This window comes from Mirounga leonina, unplaced genomic scaffold, assembly GCF_011800145.1.
Source record: "Mirounga leonina isolate KUSES-001 unplaced genomic scaffold, KU_Mleo_1.0 Mir_53, whole genome shotgun sequence".
Taxonomy (NCBI): domain Eukaryota; kingdom Metazoa; phylum Chordata; class Mammalia; order Carnivora; family Phocidae; genus Mirounga; species Mirounga leonina.
This window is the reverse complement of record NW_023270807.1, coordinates 1,913,060-1,933,470: the sequence shown is the minus strand read 5'-3', so window position 1 is coordinate 1,933,470 and position 20,411 is coordinate 1,913,060. Positions and strand designations below refer to the sequence as shown.

Below are 20,411 nucleotides of genomic sequence, written 5' to 3'. Positions count from 1 at the left end.
TGTGTGGGTATCAACTGATTCTAAATTTTATATGAAGATGCAAAAGACCCAGAGTAGCCAACTCATATTTGAGAAAGAGAAAGGTGGAGAAATGACACTCTCTGACTTCAAGACTTATATAAAGCTATAGTGATCAAGACCATTTGGGGGGCCCTGGGTGGCTCAGTCAGTTAAGCGTCTGCCTTCGGCTCAGGTCATGATCCCAGAGTCCTGGGATCGAGCCCCACATCGGGCTCCCTGCTCACTGGAGAGCCTGCTTCTCCCTCTCCCTCTGCCTGCCTTTCTGCCTACTTGTGCTCTCTCTTTCTCTGTCAAATAAATAAATAAAATCTTAAAAAAAAAGGACCGTTTGGTATTGGTGAAAGAATAAAGAAATGGATCAATAGAAAAGAATAGAAAGTCCAGAAATGGATACAAATATAGTCAGCTGATCTTTGCTAAATAAGCAAAGACAATGGAGAAAAGATAGTCTTTTCAACAAATGGTGCTGGATCAACTAGCTATCTACATGCAAAGAAATGAATCTAGACACAGACCTTATATTCTTCATAAAAATTCACTCAAAATGGACCATAAACCTAAATGTAAAATAGACATGGCACCAAAGAAGATACACAGATAGCAAATAAGCATATGAAAAGATGTTCATTATCATGTCATTAGAGAATTGCAAATTAAATTAAAGCAAGTTACTACTATCCACCTATTAGAATGCCCCAAATCCAGAACATTGACAACACCAAGGTTCTGGCGAGGATGTAGAGCCACAGGAACTCTCATTTATTGTGGGCATGAATGCAAGATGGTACAGTCACTTTGGAAGACAGTTTGGCAGTTTCTTATAAAACTAAAATACTCCTGCTGTGTTATAACTCTTTTATTCGTAATTGCAAAAACTTGGAAGCAACCAAGATGTCTATCAGTAGGTAAATGGGTAAATAAACTGAGGTACATCCAGACAATGAAATACTTCCAGCACTAAAAAGAAATGAGCTTTCAGTCCATGAAAAGGCATGGAGAAACTTCAAATGTATATCTCTAAGTGAAAGAAGCCGATTTGAAAAGACTACATCCTGTATGATTACTATATGACATTCTGGAAAAGGCAAAACTGGAGACAATAAAAAGACCAGTGATGGCCCGGGGTTGGGGAAGGGAAGGATGAATAGGTGGAACACAGGATTTTTAAGGTGGTGAAATTATTCTGTAAGGATACCATAGTGGTGGATACATGTCATTATGCATATATCAAAACCCATGGAATGTACACCACCAAGAGTGACCCCTAATATGAACTATGGACTTGGGTCATAATGATGTGCCTGTGTGGGTTCATTGATTATAACAAGTATCACTTTGGTGTGGGATGTTGATAGAGGAGGAGGTTGTACGTATGTGGCAGAGAGTATACATGCATCTTCTCGGTTTTGCTGTGAACCTAAAACCTGCTCTAAAAATAAAGTCTTGAAAAATAAAATTATTAAAAAATACTTCTCAATAAAAACATTAAAAAATAACTTTCTAGGTTAAATGGTCTGGAAGGGCTTTCCCTAATATGCAGTATTTTAACTAAATAGATTCAGATTGGTGGCAGGGAAAAGGCACCACATTTCCAGCCTGCAATAATTAAGCATAAACTTAGGTTGAGTGTGACTTGTGCAGTTTGGCATGAGTGAGGGTTTTGTGTGGGAAAGAGTGGGAAATGGATTGGAGGTGATAGTACTCTGAGGAATATTTACACCAGCAGTCATGTGGAAGAGAGAGGAGTGAGTAGCAGGCTATCATGGCCCAGACTAAGGGGCCAAGGAGGGGCATCTGTATATGCTGTGTACCTCAGATGTCAGTGAGTGGTGAGATTGACTTTTCTTTTGTAGGATTGAGAAGTCCAGATGGTCATGAGTGAGCCCTAAGATCTCGCATGTGTGGATGTTGCTAGACCTACTTCAGTTTAGGGATGAGTACTCATTCATTTCTCCAAAGCTCTGTGCCCAGATTTGAGCCAGGAAGATAATTTGGCCTAGTAAGCTTCGATGGAAATGAAGAGGACAGGGTGCTTGTGCAAGTTGTGTCAGACCAAAGGAATGAAGGAGAAAGTGAAAAATGCACGGAGGAGGAGATTGAAGAAACATTTAGGAAGTTCTGCTTTGTCACTGTCTTTGACTTGTCAGTGAATGTGATGTCTGTAATGTAATTGTCTTTGGAGAGAACGATGAGGGGGAGGGGTTTTGTTTTGCTAGTTCTTGCATTGGCCCTGCTTGGGTGGTGGTATTGACTGGCAGCAGTTTCTCTGAAGCCAAAAACAAAGCCTGTCCTCTTTTAGGAGGAGGGGGAAGGAAGAACAGAGTTAATGTAGTGTATTACCAGCTCCCTAGGACAGAAAAGCTTTCACCAGGAATAACTAATTACCATCAGTAATGCTGTTTTATACATTTTGCCCATACTTATGTCAAAGATAAGGTTTGAATTTCTAAAAAAGACAAATGGGGCCTATGTCTTGTTACGCCTTTAAGTATTCAAAATATACATAGTAACTCCATAGAAAGTTATCAGAGTCCTAAATTAAACTTCATCTTCGAAGCATGTGTACAAAGAGGAATGGCCTTTTTTTTTTTTTAAAGATATTTAAGTTTGAATTAGGTAGTCTAAAATTTGACTTTCTGATGAACCAAATTCTTACTTGGAAGTACTTCTGCTCAAATATTCTATTTTAAATTATCCTTTGATAAAAATACTATAAATATCAAGAAATTCTAAGTGTGTCCCAGTCAGACTAGTTGAGAAATTCAGCAGTAGTAGTGAAAGAATAAGAACATCAGCCATCTTTCTACCTATTTGCATATAAAATGGATAATATTTAAATATTAAGTCCTTTTATCCAGTGTTATATTTAAATTCTTTTCAACGTAACTGCCAAAATGGTTGTTAAAATGTTAGTTTAATCTGTGTATTTTTATGCCAGTTGCGTAAGTTTGGCTATTAATGTGCTGTAGCTATAGTTTTGATTCCCTGCGTTATTCTTAAACCCAGTTGCACTTAAATTTAAATTAGTACTTTAAGTTGCTTTAATGTACTTGCAGTCTATCTTAATTTTCTGCACTTGTGCTATTACCCACTCAGATTATGCTTTATTAGTAGGCTGTAGAAGTTTAAATAATGAGGATGTTAATATTTCCATCTTTTCTGCCAGGAATAGTTGTCTCCGTTAACTATTTTCTATTTCCTGGTTGATGGAATGCTCACAACTGACCAGGGGTAGGAGTGCTGCATGGTGTTATAGATAAGCACTAGATTAGGATTAAAAAGAGCTGACTTCTGTTCTTGTTTTTTATTCTGCCACTGATTGGCCTTGAAGGACTAACTTAAAGTTACTGGGCCTCAGGGTATTTTTTGCTTGTTTGTTTGTTTTAATTGTGGTGAAATACACATAACCAAATTTACCATCCTAACCATTTTTAAGTATACAATTTAATGGCATTAAGTACATTCACATTGTTACACAACCATCATCACCATCTACCTCTAGTATTCTTTTTATCTTGCAAAACTGAAACTCTGTACCCATGAAATAATAACTTCTCTTTTCTCTCTCCAGCTCTTGACATCACCATCCTACTTTCTGTCTCTATTTGACTCTTCTAGGTATCTCATATAAGTGGTATCATATAGTATTACAGTATTTGTCCTTGTGTGACTGGCTTATTTCACTTAGCATAATGTCCTGAAGGTTCATCCAAGTTGTAGCATGGATCAGAATTTCCTTCCTTTTTAAGGTTGAATAATATTCAATTATATGTATGTACCACACTTTTAGAATGCATTCGTACATCATTGGACACTTGGATTGCTTCCACCTTTTGGTATTATGAATAATGCTACTATGAACATGAGTATAGAAATATTTCTTTGAGAGCCTACTTTGTTCTCTTGGGGATCCACCTAGAAGTAGAATTGCTGGACCATATGACAGTTGTATTTTTAATTTTTTGAGGAACCGCCATACTGTTTTCCATAGCCACTGTACCATTTTACCCTCCCACCAACAGTGCACAAGAGTTCCAATTTCTCCACATCCTTGCCAACACTTGTTATTTTCTGTTTTTTGATAGTAGCCGTCCTAATGGGTGTGAGGTGGTATCTCGTGGTATCCCTAGTGATTAGTGATGTTGAGCATCTTTTCATGTGTTTGTTGGCCATTCAGCTTGTCTATTCAAGTCATTTTTCAATCAGGTTTTTTTTTTTTAAAGATTTTATTTATTTGTGAGAGAAATTGAGAGCACAAGTGGGTGTTGGAGCAGAGGAAGAGGGAGAAACAAATTCCCCACTGAGCAGAGAGCTTGATGTGGGGCTCCATCCCAGGACCCTGGGATCATGACCTGAGCCAAAGGCAGATGCTTAACTGACTGAGCCCCCTGGGTGCCCCAGGTTTTTGGGGTTTTTTTGGTAGGAGTTCTTTATGTATTCTGGGTATTAACCCCTTATGAAATATACAGTTTGTACATACTGTCTCTATTCTGTGGGTTGCCTTTTCACTGTTAATTGTGTCCTTTGATACACAAAAGTTCTAATTTTGATGTAGTCCAATTTATTCTTTCTTTGGTTGCCTGTGCTTTTTTTGTCATAATCCAGGAAATGATTTCCAAATCCAATGTCATGAAGTTTCCTCTCTCTGTTTTCTTCTAAGAGTTTTATAGTTTAGGCTGTGATGTTTAGGTCTTTGATCCCATTTTGAGTTAATTTTTGTATATGGTATGAGGTAAGTGTCCAACTTTATTATTTTGCATATGAAATTCAGTTTTCCCAACACCATTTGGTGGAAAGACTGTCATTTCCCCTTTGAATGGCCTTGCCTGTTTTGTCAGAAATCATTTGACCATATATGTGAGGGTTTACTTCTGAACTCTCTCTTCTCTTCTCTTGGTCTGTACATCTTTTTAACAATACTACACTGTTTTGTTTACTGTAGTGCTATAATAAATTTTGAAATTAGGAATTGTGAGACTTGCAGCTTCCTTCTTTTTCAAAATTGTTTTGGCTATTGAAAATTGTTAGAGCTTTAGTGATGCTAAGAGCAATCAAAGGATCAAGTAGTGATAGCCTGACCCCTCCATTGCAGAGGTCCTCCCTGTCAACCAACCTTTTGCCTAATGGTTTCATTCATGGATGATTATTGCCTGAATCATTTCATCAGGGGTTACAAAGTGATTATTTCTTCCATATACATTAGCTGGAATAGTTCTGGGATAAAAAAAGAAGTTTTCGTCATCAACAATGACATTCTGAAATTCAGTTTTATAATAAGGCTAGATTAAATGCTTAATTCTTTACCTTCAGTTGCCAATTTTTAGAGGAAGGAGTTGGTGCTCTAGTTGCTTTCAGTGAAACTAATGAATGAGGAGAGAAAGTTAATGGTTATATACCTTTCTTATAGGTATCCTAAACTTTTAGATTTCATATATGAAACTTACTTTAGTTCATTGTAGTTAGGGACCCAGGAATCTGTATTTTTCACATGCAAGCCACGTGATCTTGATGTAGGTAGTCTACAGAGCAGACTGCTGTAAAGTAATATGGTTGAAAACTGGTTATTGTTTTGTTGTGTTGTCTTCCATACCACAGGTGGTGTTTACTGACAAGTTAATGCCCAATCTTATCAAAGTAATTGATTTTTAAATTACAGCATTAAATGTTAACTTGCCTAGGTAAGGAGGTCTTTTCTGCTTTTTGTTTACTGTTATTGTTACAGTCCTTCAGCTATAGTTAGACACAGCCAATCATCAGACTTTACTCTTAACATTAACTGACTTCCAACAGGGCAACACAATAAACATTTTCTTTTTAAAGATTTTATTTATTTGTCAGAGAGAGAGACAGAGGGAGCACAAGCAGGGGGAGCAGCAGGCAAAGGGAGAAGCAGGCTCCCTGAGCAAGGAGCCCCATGTGGGACTCGATCCCAGGACCCTGGGATCATGACCTGAGCTGAAGGCAGACACTTAATCGACTGAGCCACCCAGGCGTCCCTTTTTGTTTGTTTTTTAACACTACTTAAATGGTGCTAAGTAGTTGTGCATAAATAATTTGCTGTTTATTGTGCACCTATCCTATGCCAATCACCATCCTACAAAATTTATCTCCAGTTCTTACTGTCTTCCTTTGACCTAGGTTTTTTGGTCTGTTTTTGTTTTCTTTTTGTTGTTTCTTTTTTTCAGTATCTAAGGCATTTCTACTATTCCTAAGTCACAATTTAGGAATGATATATTTAGAGGAGTCTCCCCATTACTGCCTCCTTCAGCCAGATACCCGTTTTTATCTATTCATTTATGGTTTATCTGTACAGTGTTGTTTTGCTTTGTCTTGCAAATACTAGCCAGTATTTGATCCTTTTCTTACACAAAAGCATCATAACTATATAGATACTGATCTGCATCTTACTCCCCCACCCCCCACTTAATAATATATTCTAGAGATCGCTCCAGAAATCTTCATTCCATTTTATGGCTATGCAGTATCCCTTTAGGTAGATGTGTTATCATTTTTCTAGCCAGTCACTACTGATGGACATTCAAGTTTCCAAAAATCTCTTGCTCTAACATATAAAGCTGTTATTTCCTCCAGCTTCTTCCCCATTTCACTGCTCTCCTTCATAGCAAAACTCCTTGGAAAATTTTGAATCAGTAATGGCTGTCTCCACCTCTTGATTTCTGGATTCCTAAATTCTTTCCATCAGGCTTCTTTCCCCACCACTCCACTGAACTATTCTTTTCAAAACACCAGTGACCTACATGATGCTACCTCCAAAGCTTTCTTCTCACTTCTCAACTTTACTTGAATTATTAGCTGCCCTGGACCCAATTGATGACTCTGTCCTCCTTGAAACACTTGTGACTAGGCTCCTAGAACACCATATGCTCCTGGGTTTTCTTTATTCTTGACGCTATTGCTTCTCTCTTTTTTCCTCTTTCCTGTGGTATCAGCTGATGGCTGGGCCAGCTGGCCCGCTTCCTGAGAGGGCAGGGCAGTGTGTGCAGCTGGGAAGTAGGAAGGGGTGGAGTCTCTGCATCTAGAAGTTGAAGCTGGGAGGGGGAAGAGAGGAAGGCTTCTTGTTTCAAAGGTCACCTGAAACAAGCCTGAAGGCTGACACAACCAGAATTTATTGGTGTAATACGGTGAGGGCAGGCTGTCCAGGGGAACTGTGGAATGCCACACAACAAGAGGGAGGAGGGAGGCAGCCTCCATAAGGTTTGGGTTCCTGTTGAAGGATTCTGAGAACGCTCTAAGGGAGATGGGGGGTCAATTTTGGATTGGTTGCTATTTCTGAGGCAGGATTAGAAGGGAGGATTATTTAGGGTTTGGGTGCTATCTTGAGGCAGGGGCAGTTTAACAATTAACAATCCTCAGTAATCAGTGCTACAAGAAATGGGTCTGGGGGCATCATTGGTAAGAAAGCAGTAGTCACTCAGAGGGTTGTTACAGCATTTTGTAGCTGCTGCATGACCTTGGGAGAAATGTTTTATTTTTGCACCTGCCTTTATAAGTGTCTGTCCTTTCAGCCCAGTTAAGGGTAGGGTTTTTTTTCTTTTTCATTCTGAGCTGATTGTCATCTTTGATCTAGATGTTTTTACTCTTTCAGTTCAAGGGCACAGATTTTCTGGATTTGGGAAGTAGAGATTCTTGTTTCCTAAGACTGAAGCAAGTAATTAAGTGGGTAAATGATCACTGTAGTCCCCCAACCTACCCCCAAATTAAGGTTAAAAGCTCATACTTTTTAAATAGGGCATGGTTCACGAAAATTGAGAAGTAGGAATAGTTTCTTTGTTGTTGCCATTTCAACTTTTCGTTCTGAGCCCCTCACCCGGGCCTTCACCATCTTGTCTCATCCAGGCTTTCACTGCTCTTCCTTAGGCCCTTTTCTTCTCCCTTTTGTGAGTTTTGCCTAGTGGTTGATTTGATGAGTTTAGGGTAGCTTAATATATTCCTTTGGGGGCATTTGCATTTTAAAAGGAAATTCCTGAGAATAATACTAAAACCAAGGAACAAGGTTCTAATGCATTTGTGGCAAGGTGGGGTGGGGAGTGAGGATGGGTAGGGAACAGAGTTTGAGCAGAGGCAGTCCTTCAGCCATCACTCAGAGCAGCTGATGAACTGGAGCCTGGCTCTACCCTTTTCCCCCCTTAGATGCTGAGGTAGGTGGTGTGTTGATAGACAAAGTTAAAGTATCTGAGTGCTTGGGCATTGTCATGGCAGTTCTGTGTTGAGTAAATAATGTGGAAATGTAGACTGGAAGTTGAGACTAGGCAGATTAGTGCTGACAGTTGGAAGTGCCTCCTTTTCCCAGTAGTACACACACACTGCTGCCTTGGTAGTTCCAAGAGACAGACACAGATATGCTGAGACTTGCTCATAATACTGACCTTTGCACTGCTTCCTGTCTAGGAATGTTTCAGTCCATAGACTGGCAGTGCTCAACCTCTCCTTTCAAGCCTCTGTCACAGAACGTAGGCACTATGTACTCAGCCCTCGCATGGAACTGAAATGTGAACCTACAGCTTGTAGCTCAGCAGTTGACTAGAGCCTGTGTACCTCTCCAGATCCAAGTTGTTTCTTAATCCTCAGGGCAAATATGAGGTTCCTGTTTGAAGATGCGTTGAGCTTTAGGAAGGATTCGAATCCACCACCTCCAAACCTAGATGTGACCTCCATGGTAGTCTTCCATGTGCATGCTGACTAAAGCCAGGCTTTGTCTCCTGGTGTTGTGGCATTCTTGTCTCACGACTCCTTGGGACAAGCCCAAGGCGTTTGCTTTAGGGATCAGAAGCCTACAAGATTTCAGTCCTAGCCACAGTTTGAACCACTTTGAGGTGTCTTTGTAAACTGAATTTGTAAAAGTTGTGCTTTCTCAAGTCCCCTGGCCTTTTCCCTTGGGAAGCCCAGACCCAAGTGGAACATACTGATGTGGCAGATTATTGCTTTCTTTAAGTGACTTCTGTCTGCAGTTTGTGCAGGCCAGATGCGTGCTCTGGAAGATATTGGGCAGCTTCAGCCTAACATGCACAGCAAGATGATGGCTCATTGGTATAGTTGTTGCTGTTCCCTCTGAAGACTAGTAACTGGCCCTTACTGGCGGTACTGAGAAGGGGTTGCACATAGGAGTGAACTCATGTGTCTAGTTTGAATGGACGACTTATTAGAATGAAGACATCAACATTGGCACGTTACTGTTGACACATTACTGTTAACTCCAGACTTTATTTAGATTTTTTTTTGGTTTTTAAATATGGAACACTTCATGAATTTGTGTGTCATCCTTGCACAGGGGCCTGCTAATCTCTGCATCGTTCCAATTTTAGTGTATGTGCTGCCGAGGTGAGCACAGACTTTATTTAGATTTTATCAGTTCCATTCATGACCTCTTTCTGTTTCCGGAATCCAGTCTCTGGCACCACATTACGTGTAGTTGTCTTGTCTTTCAGTCTCCTCTGATCTGTGACAGTTTCTCAATCTTTTCTGTTTCTCATGATCCATGACCATTTGGAGGAATACTGGCGGGTATCCTTTATAATGTACCCCAGTTTGAGCTTTTCCGATGTTTTCCTCAATTTAGACTGATGTTTATAGATTTGGGGAAGAATACTGCAGAGGTGAAGTACCTTACCAGGGGGTACTTGATATTTACATAACATCACTGATGATATTAACATTGGTCACTTGATTAAATTTTTGGTTGCCAGTTTCTCTATTATAAAGTTACTATTATTCTCTTTCCCTGCTCTATTCTTTGGAAGCAAATCACTAAGTCTGTCTCACACTCAGGATAGGTTGGGGGATATATAGAATTAAGCTCCATCTCTTAGAAGGGGAGAATATCTACATATATTTGCAGTTCTTATGTAAAGAAATTTGTCTCTACTCGCCCATTTATTTATTTTTTAAGATTTTATTTATTTCTTTATTAGAGAGCGAGCAAGAGAGAAACAGCATGAGAGGGGAGAGGGTCAGAGGGAGAAGCAGGCTCCCCGCTGAGCCGGGAGCCCAATGCGGGGCTCAATCCCAGGACTCCGGGATCATGACCTGAGCCGAAGGCAGTCACTTAACCAACTGAGCCACCCAGACGCCCCTCTGCTCGCCCATTTATTTAGTCATTTATTTATGTCACTATGGACTCATGTGTATCTATTTTATACTTTTGAGTTATAATCTAATACTAGGTTATTTATTTTAGTGCCCAAATTATTCCGGCTTTGGCCAGAAGGAGCTCTTTCAGGTATCTCCTATCCCTATGACATACTCTATCCTTTTTTTTTTTTTTTTAAACACTTTCTTACTTTCAGATACTACAAAGATATTCCAGGCTCATCTTATATTTTCCATGTCTTAGCCCCAGAATCAGCCATTTCTCTGAGGAACTTTTTTTTTTTTTTTAGAGAATGCTATTCAGAAACCACTGGGCACTGGATATGTTCGGTGCTACTGGGCTGTCATTACTTTAGGCCTTCTCAGCAGACAGAGCTGGGTAACGTGTGTATGCATACTAACCTCTGTAAACAGACATATCTATCATTGTTTCTGTGTTTCTTCATCTGTATATATATTAAGATAAACATGAGTTGATACTGATGTCTCTGACTTTAATCCAGTACCACAGAGTTCATTTTAGAATGCCTTCCTTTCTTGCTCATCTGTGATATCCTTCTTTAACAATGAGAAACCTTGCGCTCAGCATTTCACTGTTCATTTACTTATTCAACCCCAATATACATGTACCCATGTTGTGCATGGGTTATAACCCATAACCCCTCAAGAAACAAATTTACCAGTTGAATATTGTACTGATTTTTAGCAATTCTGTTGTAGTGGACAAATCATGGATGTTTGTTCATGTTTATTATCATGTGATTTGATCTGTGATTCTAGCCTTTGGATATATGCAGTGTTTTTTAACATTCCTACCATAATCTGAGATGTCTTTGTACATCAGCATAGTTCATTAAGATTATGGAGTTGGGCTTCAAGTAAAATATTTTCTTTTCTTTTCTTTTTTTTTTTAAATGGGGAGCTTGAACTCATGACCCCGAGATCAGGACCTGAGCTGAGATCAAAGTTGGATGCCCAACTGACTGAGCCACCCAAGAGCCCCAAAATATTTTCCTTTTACTCTGCATTTCTGATAATCTAAACTTAAGAAATAAAAAGTTCATGTTCTCTCTTTAGTAATTTATTATACATTTCTACAAAAGGAAGTTTATATTTATTATTAAAGTTATGTACTTATTAAAGGTTTTATATGTAAAACGGACGAGTTGAATGAAACTATTTACAGTACCATTTAGTTCCAAAGTCCTGGCTCAGTGCTTTTTAAAAAACATCTTAAGGCAAGACATTCTAAAATCAGTTTCTCAATTTGCTTACTAAGCCCTGAATGTGTAGGCTTGGCACTTGATTCTACTTTATTGGCTACTTTTCTAGGACATCCTGTTGGCCCATTCTTATTATTGGCACCGAAGATCTTATATGTTTGTGGGTAAAGATACTATGGCCTGGGAAATGGGACTGACTTAACTATAGCTGTAGTTCCCTAGGTTCTTGGTTCCCAAGTTCCTGTTGAGGAAAAATAAGTATGAGTTGTAAAAGCTATTCTTTTTTTTTTTTTTTTTTTTAAGATTTTATTTATTTACTTGACAGAGAGGAACACAGCAAGAGAGGGAACACAAGCAGGGGGAGTGGAAGAGGGAGAAGCAGGCTTCCCGCTGAGCAGGGAGCCTGATGCTGGGCTCGATCTCAGGGTCATAGGATCATGACCTGAGCCGAAGGCAGACGCTTAACTGAGCCACCCACGCAGCCTTGTAAAAGCTATTCTGAGAGTTGAGCATTCTCAGTCATCATGTAAGTTGCCTTTAACTCGAAGTCTGATCTTGGGCCTGTCACTTCTACTTCCAGACCTCAGATCCTTTATCTAGAAAGTGCAGCCATTCCATTAGATGACCCGTAAGATTCCTTACAGCTATGATTTTATCATCACAAATAGTAAAATATGTGGCTGGCAGTTCCTATCTCAGTAATTAAGGCATTCTGGGAAGAATTGGAAATGGTCAGCCTCTTTGAAACAAGCTTATTTGGTCCATTTTTATCACCCTTTTTACTTAACACACTCATTCATGCACACTATGCATGGGATGAACACATTCTGAAACATGAGGGCTAGCAGTAGTACCTAGATGGGTTAGATTGTACCCCATAGAGGGTATATTTTGCTATTCATAATGACCCATCATGGTAATAACTTGGGAGGATCAGAACTGGAGTGTTCACTGTGGTGTTTATAAATCAGTGGTTTCTTAAATGACCTCTTTAGAGCTACTATGTAAAATCTGTGAGCAGTACAGAAGAACAGCCAAGGTGAGAGAGTGCAGTTGCTTACGTGTGATAAGGCCCAATGAATTGTATGAAAGAAGCTTTAGTTCTTAAAGCCAGGGCAGAAAATGTCTTTAGTCTCATATACTGATAACAGTCTTCTGAAGACTGTCCTTTCTCTTCTCGTAAGCATTTAGTTTCCTGAGCAAAGTGAAGGAAGCATATGACCTGTAACTGAGTATGTGAAACATATCAGGAATTACAAAAGGACTTTGGCAAATAGATGGGTGAAAGAGAAGAAGTAAGAACTAATATCCTGTAAGGTAGGGCATATCTGTTGGGGGAAAATGAACAATAGAGTGAAGAGATGTTGCCTTTGGTTAGAAAGCTAGGCTAGAAAAGCATGGAATGAATCTCCCTCAGCTGCCTGCAATGGTTCTTTAAGGCCGACGTCATGTTGGTTTATGAGATTGACTTAGAGCTTTGAATGAAAGTCCTCTGACCCAGTATTCCTGGCACCGTCCCACATTTCCGAGTGAAGTGGCGTGCTGCACATCCTGGCTTACAGTGTTAACAGGTTGAGCTACTGTGGCACTAGTTCACATGAGGATTCACATTTGCCGTCGTGAAAAGTTGTGTCTGGAATGGATTACCATTCCTAGGAGTCATGCTTGCGCAGCTAGAGGCTGCAGAGTTGCTAATTCCAGAAGTGAACAGCAGATGTCACTGCATCTCCACTTTACTAGGGTTCTGGCTCCTAGCTGTTCACAGGCCACCAAGTTGTTAATGGAGTTCCCAAACCACTGAACACAAATAGAGTATTTATGGCCTTCATCAGATATCGAACCCAGATTGAAAACTGAGACTAAGCACGGCCCAAGAGGGTTTTCCTCAGTTTCTTTCACTATTCTTTTTAGTGTTGGTGGTTTTTTGGGTTTTTTTCCTATTCTTAATATTATCTGTATTTCTGTGTAGGTAACTGATGAAATTTATTAGCCTTTTCTTATCAACCATTCAGCAGTTATTTAGGAGGCTTGGACAACTTTTCATATTTGTTTCAGCTGGGTTACACTTAAAAGCTTCTTGGCCTTTCTGTAGTGGTGCTTTTTAAAAGATTTCCAGCAGGAAAGTTGATGTCACTGTTCTCTAAATTGAGGTGCAGAACATCAAAGGAAACTGTCTCTTTATTCTTCTGTTTGAACCCTTAGCTTCGGCAGTTGAGGAAATAACTGAATTATGACCAAAAGTCCTGCGGTGTACCTTTTTAAAACAAATCTATTATGGTTTCAGTGTAGATGGTGGGGTTTCCCTGTATGACAAAGGCAAAGTGGTGTTAAATTGGATTATTTCAGAAAGCCTGGGACATACTAAATTTTTGGTATCCTTTGATCACATAGATCATTAGAAAAGAAAATCCAGGTGATACTTGCCTTAATAGTCAGGGTTAGTGCTGGTTTTCACATGTGTCCTGGTGTCATTATTAATTGTTTCCCCCTTTACTCTCAGTTATCCTAGTTTGGATAATATGTTGTTACTCTAAATTGCTCAAAGAGATGGGGGGAAGGGGGTCCTTGATAAGTTGCAATTCTAGGAATTATAAGTATTTTTTGGCTCAAGAATTATGCCTGCCCTGAGTTTTCTAAGTTACATACATTCAAGCTAAAGCAAAAACCACAAAAAGCTATAATTCCGGGAAAACAGTTTTTAGGTTTCTATCTATAGATCATTGTTCTCTGGAGCAGTGATTTCCAAATATGGCTGTGCATCAGAATCAACTAGTAACCTTTTAACAAATACTTTCATGAGTCTTACCATAGACCTGTACTGAATGTGCACTGGAGTTTGAATGTGACATTACCAACAATGTAGAAATGCATACAGTGCAAAGGTACTGGGCTACTTTGTCAGCTTGCTTTTAAAATTCGCATAGGACATTTCTTCCTATGGTTTGGGTGACATTTGGGGTTTCTGGTGGTGGCTGCTTTGGACCTTGAGGGTATGCCTGTCATTGACATGAGTTGCCTTTTTGTTTCAGATGTCATCTGGGTGATTCTCAGTGTGGAGGTGGGTGGACTTTTAGGAGTAACACAGCAGCTGTCATCTTTTGAAACGGAGTTCAACACACAGCCACATCGCAAGGTAGAAGGAAACTTCAACCCGTTTGCCTCTCCCCAAAAGAACCGACAATCAGATGAAAACAACTTAAAAGACCCTGGGGGTTCCGGGTTCGACTCGATCAGCAAAAACACATGGGCTCCTGCTCCTGACCAAACCGAGCAAGATGAGAATAGACTCTCACAGAACTCTGTAAATCTGTCCCCCAGCAGTCACGCAAACAACTTATCAGTAGTGACTTACAGTAAGGTAGGTGCCCTCGGAGAAGAGGAGAAGGGGTAGGTGGTGGGCCTTGGGACTTTTGTGATACCCTTTCATGGCAAACCTAGAAGCCTAGAATGTTCTTTAAGACTGCTTAGCTCTCCTGCCAACAGCAACAATACAAAAACCTACCCCTTCTCCCCTCCCCCCCAATCTTCATGTCCTGTGGATGTTACTTTATCCACATTTATAATTTACTACTGTCTCTCTGCTCTGGTTTGGGTGTTGAAAGAACAAAGTTATTTACCTTTAGCATTTAAAAAAAAAAAGAAAGTCAAAATATCACCAGCTCTCCTTCCAGTGTAAATGTATACTAAACCTAGAACAACAACATGCTTTTGGAATCTCTTCCTACTTTGTTGTTTTTGTTCTTGTTTTGGCTTTGGGTGGGGCTTTTTTTTTTTTCCCCAAGGAAAAAAAGTCTATTATTTATCCTAAATATTGTTGTTGGGCTTTTGCTTTACTTAGCTTGTTTGCATGTCTTCTTGTAGATGTATTTTCAGTTTCTTATGGCCCATCTGCCTCCTCACCCACAACCCAGAGTGGCCCAAGTGATATTTTGACTTTTTATGTGTGGGGCAGTAAGTGAGAGAATTGTTTGTTGAGTTCACCATGATTTTAAATATTCTGATTGTTCTGAGACATTCTTCTGGGTGTTTCATTTCTTGACCTGCTTCTCTCCTTGCTAGCTGGTTAAACAGTGTCTTCCACAGTCTGCTAAGGTGATGATGGTTCTTGGTTGTTGGTTTGGGTTGGTTGAGTAAAGCCCTGATGCTGAGAGCTCACTGTTCTAGGTGTTTCATGTGGCGTGGGCCTGTGAGCATTCCTCTGCATTCTCCTCTGATGAATAATGCTGTGTATTAGGCCTAGCATCCCCCCTGTACAATCCTAAAACCATTAAGTCTGCCATTGGGTCATGTTGGCATTTACCCTCAAATTTTGAAAAATAAAACTGATGTTTATTTGAGGGACAAATTGCTTGTCTGCTGTAAGAATGGTATTTTTTCTGACTAGTGCTTTATATATGGTCCAGATCAAGAGACAAATTAAGAAAAGAAACCTGATGATGTGAATCCTATTTCTCCACACAGTCTAGTAAGAGAGACTTCATTCACTAGTGGTGTAACAAAGGATTGATTTTTTTTTGGTTGTTTGGATGGTTGTTATAAAGGATTCTGTGGAGTCACGTTAGTTGTACAGGATATAAGAGAAGTTAATCGGCAAGACAGTAAATTGCCTGTATTTGAGTTAAGACTTTACACTACAATAAAAGGCTTTTCCTCGAAGCTCCTGTTTCTCCAGATTTCTCCTCCTTAAATTTAACCATCCAGAGTAGGACTGTTCTAGGTGGTAAGTGAGCCAAGCCCTAGGGTAAGCATGTTCTGTTAGAACTGGAATTTGCAGTTGAGTTTAATGGGAAGATGCGAGTTGCAGGAGGCAAAACCAGTTGCTCCAGTGCTTTGTATAATGGAAGCCCCCTCTCCCAACTGTGAGGTGCCTGGCTCAGTAGTCATTGTGGTCTTAGGAGATGGCTGGCATTCTTGGCCAGGGCACTGCACTCATCTTCCTAAGTTGTGAACCTCTTAGTTGTTTGCAGTTCCTTTAGGGACTGATGCCTTCTCGCCAATTCTGTGATGATTGCCCTGGCCTTGGGAGTGAGAGCTGGGGTGGGGTTGGCAGAGAGTCAGAAAGGATTACATACCAGCCTTAGTTGAGGTCCTACCTTTTTTTTTTTTTTTTTTTAAGGACTGTGCTATGGTGAGGCTAGAGGCTATTGAGATTTTTTGAGGTTGATGAATTCATGGTATGTTACCTAGTTGGGTTTTTTTTTTTTTTTATGAACTCTGTAGAATCATTTAGAAGTAGTATTTGCAAGAACCACAGAGGAGGGGCGCCTGGGTGGCTCAGTCATTAAGTATCTGCCTTCGGCTCAGGTCATGATCCCAGGGTCCTGGGATTGAGCCCCGCATCGGGCTCCCTGCTTGGCGGGAAGCCTGCTTCTCCCTCTCCCACTCCCCCTGCTTGTGTTCCCTCTCTCTCTGTGTCTCTCTCTGTCAAATAAATAAATAAAATCTTAAAAAAAAAAAAAACAGAGAAGAGGTTCTTATTGGAGATAGATGATATTCAAGGAGACTATTGGCTATAATGCATTGAAAATGAGGCACTTAGGTCCCAAAGAGAAACTGGAGCCTCCCTTGTTTCTTTCTTTGCTTTTTTTTTTTTTTAAATATTTTATTTATTTATTTTTAGAGGTGGGGGGAGGAGCAGAGGAGGAAGGAGAACAAGTCGACTCCTCGCTGAGTGAGGAGCCCAGTGCAGCGCTCCATCTCATGACCCTGAGATCAAGACCGTGAGATCATGACCTGAGCCGAAATCAAGAGTGAGATGCTTGCTTAACCAGCTGCACCACCCAGGCACCCCTTCTTGTTTCTTAATTTAAGCAGACTCGTATTCAGAATGCACTTATGTGAGCATCTGGCAATTTCTCTGAAAGCATTTCTTGTTAAAGTTGAGTCAGCTCTACCTCTTAAAGCTCCTTAGGAATAGGGTTAGGGTGTAGACAAACATCACTAAGTATTTATTAACACTCTGTGCACTGTTTAGGTCAGTGTACATTGATCAGTGGGAGACTTGAAAAATAAAAGAAGTTGCCCCTATCAGCAAGCAGCTTACAGTACGATAGGGGAGATGAAACATGGACACAGCAATTAGAGAACAATTCAGTCAAAAAGTCTGGAGAGACAAGAACACAGTCAAAATGTGCAGTTTGTGTGTATGGCTGTGAATTAGAGTTAGGGCAGAGAGGAAGAAGAGATTGAGTTGATGGAAAGGGCTTTTCAAGGGATAGATTTGGAAAGACAGGAAGGACAGTGAACAGTTTAAGTGCTGAGGGCAGAATGCGTTAAGAGACGTGTGGTCCGGAGATATGGGTGATAGACAATGAGAGGTGGGTTCAGTCATTTGCAGGGCTTTCCTTGGAGGAGCAGTGGATGGAATCATCACAGATGGCTTTGACAAGAATTGGGACTGTACTTAAATGGATATCTTAAAGCAGAGCTTATTCATAATCCTAGACATTTGTGTTTGACTTGAGAATATAGATTCGTTTATTTTTAAAGACAGGCGTGCTTGAGTCTGCTCAAGGGTATACTTGAAGGGTATAATTGATACAGTGATGAGATCAGGTATACCAAAGTTAGATTTTAACTCTTCCTATGTGCCAGGTGTGTTTCCATGGACTTCACATGGATCATCTCATTTTTTTGACAGGAAAACAAAAGCTCCAAGGGACTTAGGAACTTGCTCAATATTACATAGCTGTTTGAGAGGCAGACCTGGGATTCCAGTCCAAGGTGCCACATTACTAAAACGTGTCTTATTAGTAGGTGAACCTGGGCTCTCCCTGGATCTTCCTGTTGGGCTCAAGGCTATGTTGAGTGAAAGCATTTACTGAGTTGATGATCAGTATCATCAAGGAGTGAAAAACAGCAGGGTTGAAATAAGATAAGTGGCTCTAATATAAACTGAAGATTGCTCATGGCATCTTCTTTTTGAAGACTTACCTTGTCCATTGAGTCTTTAAAGTAGTTGACTTCTTTTCCTGGTTAGTAAAAATAAGAACTTGGGTGCAGAAACTTTGTGGTGTTTATAATAATTAGCACCCTTTTATTTATAAGTGAGTGGAAAGAATGAAAGAAACCCCTGGGCTCTAGAGTTGGAGCATGTGTTTTCAGTTCACTCCAGATGCCATCTTTATGGGGAGGAGAACCTGATGCCCTGGTGTCAAGGATCAGAGTAGACAATAGATTTGACTTAACTCTAAAGAAATTCCCTGTCTGCCATTAAGGCTGGGAAAGAACATGATGCTCTTGAAAGCCCATGACCATGGCTATAATAGGCACATATGGCTTCCTGCTGCCTCCATAGTTACACTTTAACTTGCTAAGGTTGGTAGGATGAAATGAAAAGATTGCTTCATGCACCTGCTCTATGAGGGCTGCATGGTATGTCAACATAATGGCACATATGTCAGTGCCAGGAACCGGACACCCCGGGAGTCCTTCCCCAGCTGTACTTGAATAACCATAAGCTCTCCGGACTCTGTGCTCTGTGTCGGGGGGGAAGCCCTGGGTGGGAATGCCAGCTCTAGCTCCATCCCACAACCCAGAGGGCCTGGCCCCTCCCTGTGTGAGAGCTGTCAGAGGGAGTCAGAAAAGTAAGTATATGCTGACCTGCTCCAAATATTCATAAATCTGACTCCTCGCCTTTGTTAGAAATTGGCTGACCTCCTTGTCGGCTCAGTTGTGGCTGACCTGTCCCATGTGAACAGTCAGATCAAGTATTGATGAACGGTAGGTGCTGTTTTACTGAGCCCTTTTTATGTGATTAGCTCAAGAGCCTCTGAGGACAAAGAGTCACAGTAGGATAGGTGCTCACTCTGTTGACTCAAGCTGGTCTCGCCATGAATTCTAGCTCTCTGACTCATCCCTGGAGGCCAGGATAGCTTCTGTTTGGACGGTGTGAGAATAGTAAAAAAACAATTTATAAAAGTGTGGAAGGAGAAAATAAGTCCTGTTAAAATTAAATGCTTTTTTCCCCTTATTTGGCAGTATTTTTTTTAATCTCTAAATGTTTTCTGAGAAGGCCTTACAGAGGAAAAAGACACCAAACGGTCTGATTCAGGACAGATGATAATAAGAGTATGGCTGTCGAAAACCAAGGGGCTATACTTGAGGAAGGCCAAATGCTTCGCTTCCTTTCTCCAAAAAAAAGAGTAACAATTTACCCTGGGGGAGCTGAAAAGAATCCCAAACTCATTTATTTTGTTACTTAGCCTGTGGCTCCTATTTTGTGTTTGTCCTTACTTTAAGAAATGTTTGGAGCTGGTATATGTCATGTACTCCTCCTTTAAACTGGATTACGGTCTGAGCCACTGCTATTACTTCCGCCAAATGCTGGTTCAGAAGGAGAAACTTGTTATTATCTTTGTGGGGAGGTTCATCGTGCTCTTCCAGTGTCAGCCACTGCCGAGTGCCGTCTGCCCTGCCTGCCCACATTGCCACCTGCTTCTCTTCCTGTCTCTGTCTGACAGCCACCCTTGAGTATGTTTTGGATCTGCAGCTAGAGCAGGAGTCAGTCTGCTTTTATTGCATCGGAAGTCAGCTCTCTCCCAACCTGCTTGCTCTCTCTGTTGACTAAGGCATAGAGGAGTTACTTTCCCTCCATTTAGGTGAGAGTTTAGAAATCATGGTAGAGGTTACCGGCGGAGGTTTGCACAAGGCAAATCTTTTGCTGTGTGGGCCTGAGGATATAATGGCTGGTGGATCTTATTAACCTACTTTAAAGTAGCCAGTCAGTTTAACATCATAATAAGGCGTGAGTTTGGGGTGCCATAATGGAATTGGGTTCAACATTTGCCCAGTTCAGAGGGCCCTGAATTTGACCAGAAGGCGGGTGGTTGGCGTCTGTAGCTGGGCTCATTGGTTATGTGAGGGGCTAGAGGGCAGTGTGACCTTCCCACTACCATGAGACTTGAGTTTTTGCTCTCAGATGCTGACCCTTTCGTGAAAGGCTTAAAGGTGGTTGAAGGAGAAGCTAGAAGAAAAACTTGCGTCACTTGGTATTTTATCCAACTTTGTTTTCTTCTGGCAAGGGACGGGTAGCAAAAGCACAGGACACCCAGGCAGAGG

General features: G+C 40.6%; 1 protein-coding gene and 1 non-coding gene across 4 annotated transcripts in view; one reads left to right on the top strand and one right to left on the bottom strand.

The window, feature by feature from the left end:
• Window positions 1-20,411, top strand: part of ILRUN (inflammation and lipid regulator with UBA-like and NBR1-like domains) — an 89,608-nt gene that overhangs the window by 56,564 nt on the left and 12,633 nt on the right. For all 3 annotated transcript variants that reach the window (XM_034991495.1, XM_034991491.1, XM_034991492.1), the window contains one exon: window positions 14,381-14,709. In XM_034991495.1, the coding sequence (XP_034847386.1) occupies window positions 14,381-14,709 (329 nt within the window). The remainder of the gene's footprint in view (window positions 1-14,380; window positions 14,710-20,411) is intronic.
• LOC118001687 lies at window positions 9,266-9,368 on the bottom strand. Its single transcript, XR_004676796.1, has one exon. It is a non-coding gene; the product is annotated as a U6 spliceosomal RNA (small nuclear RNA).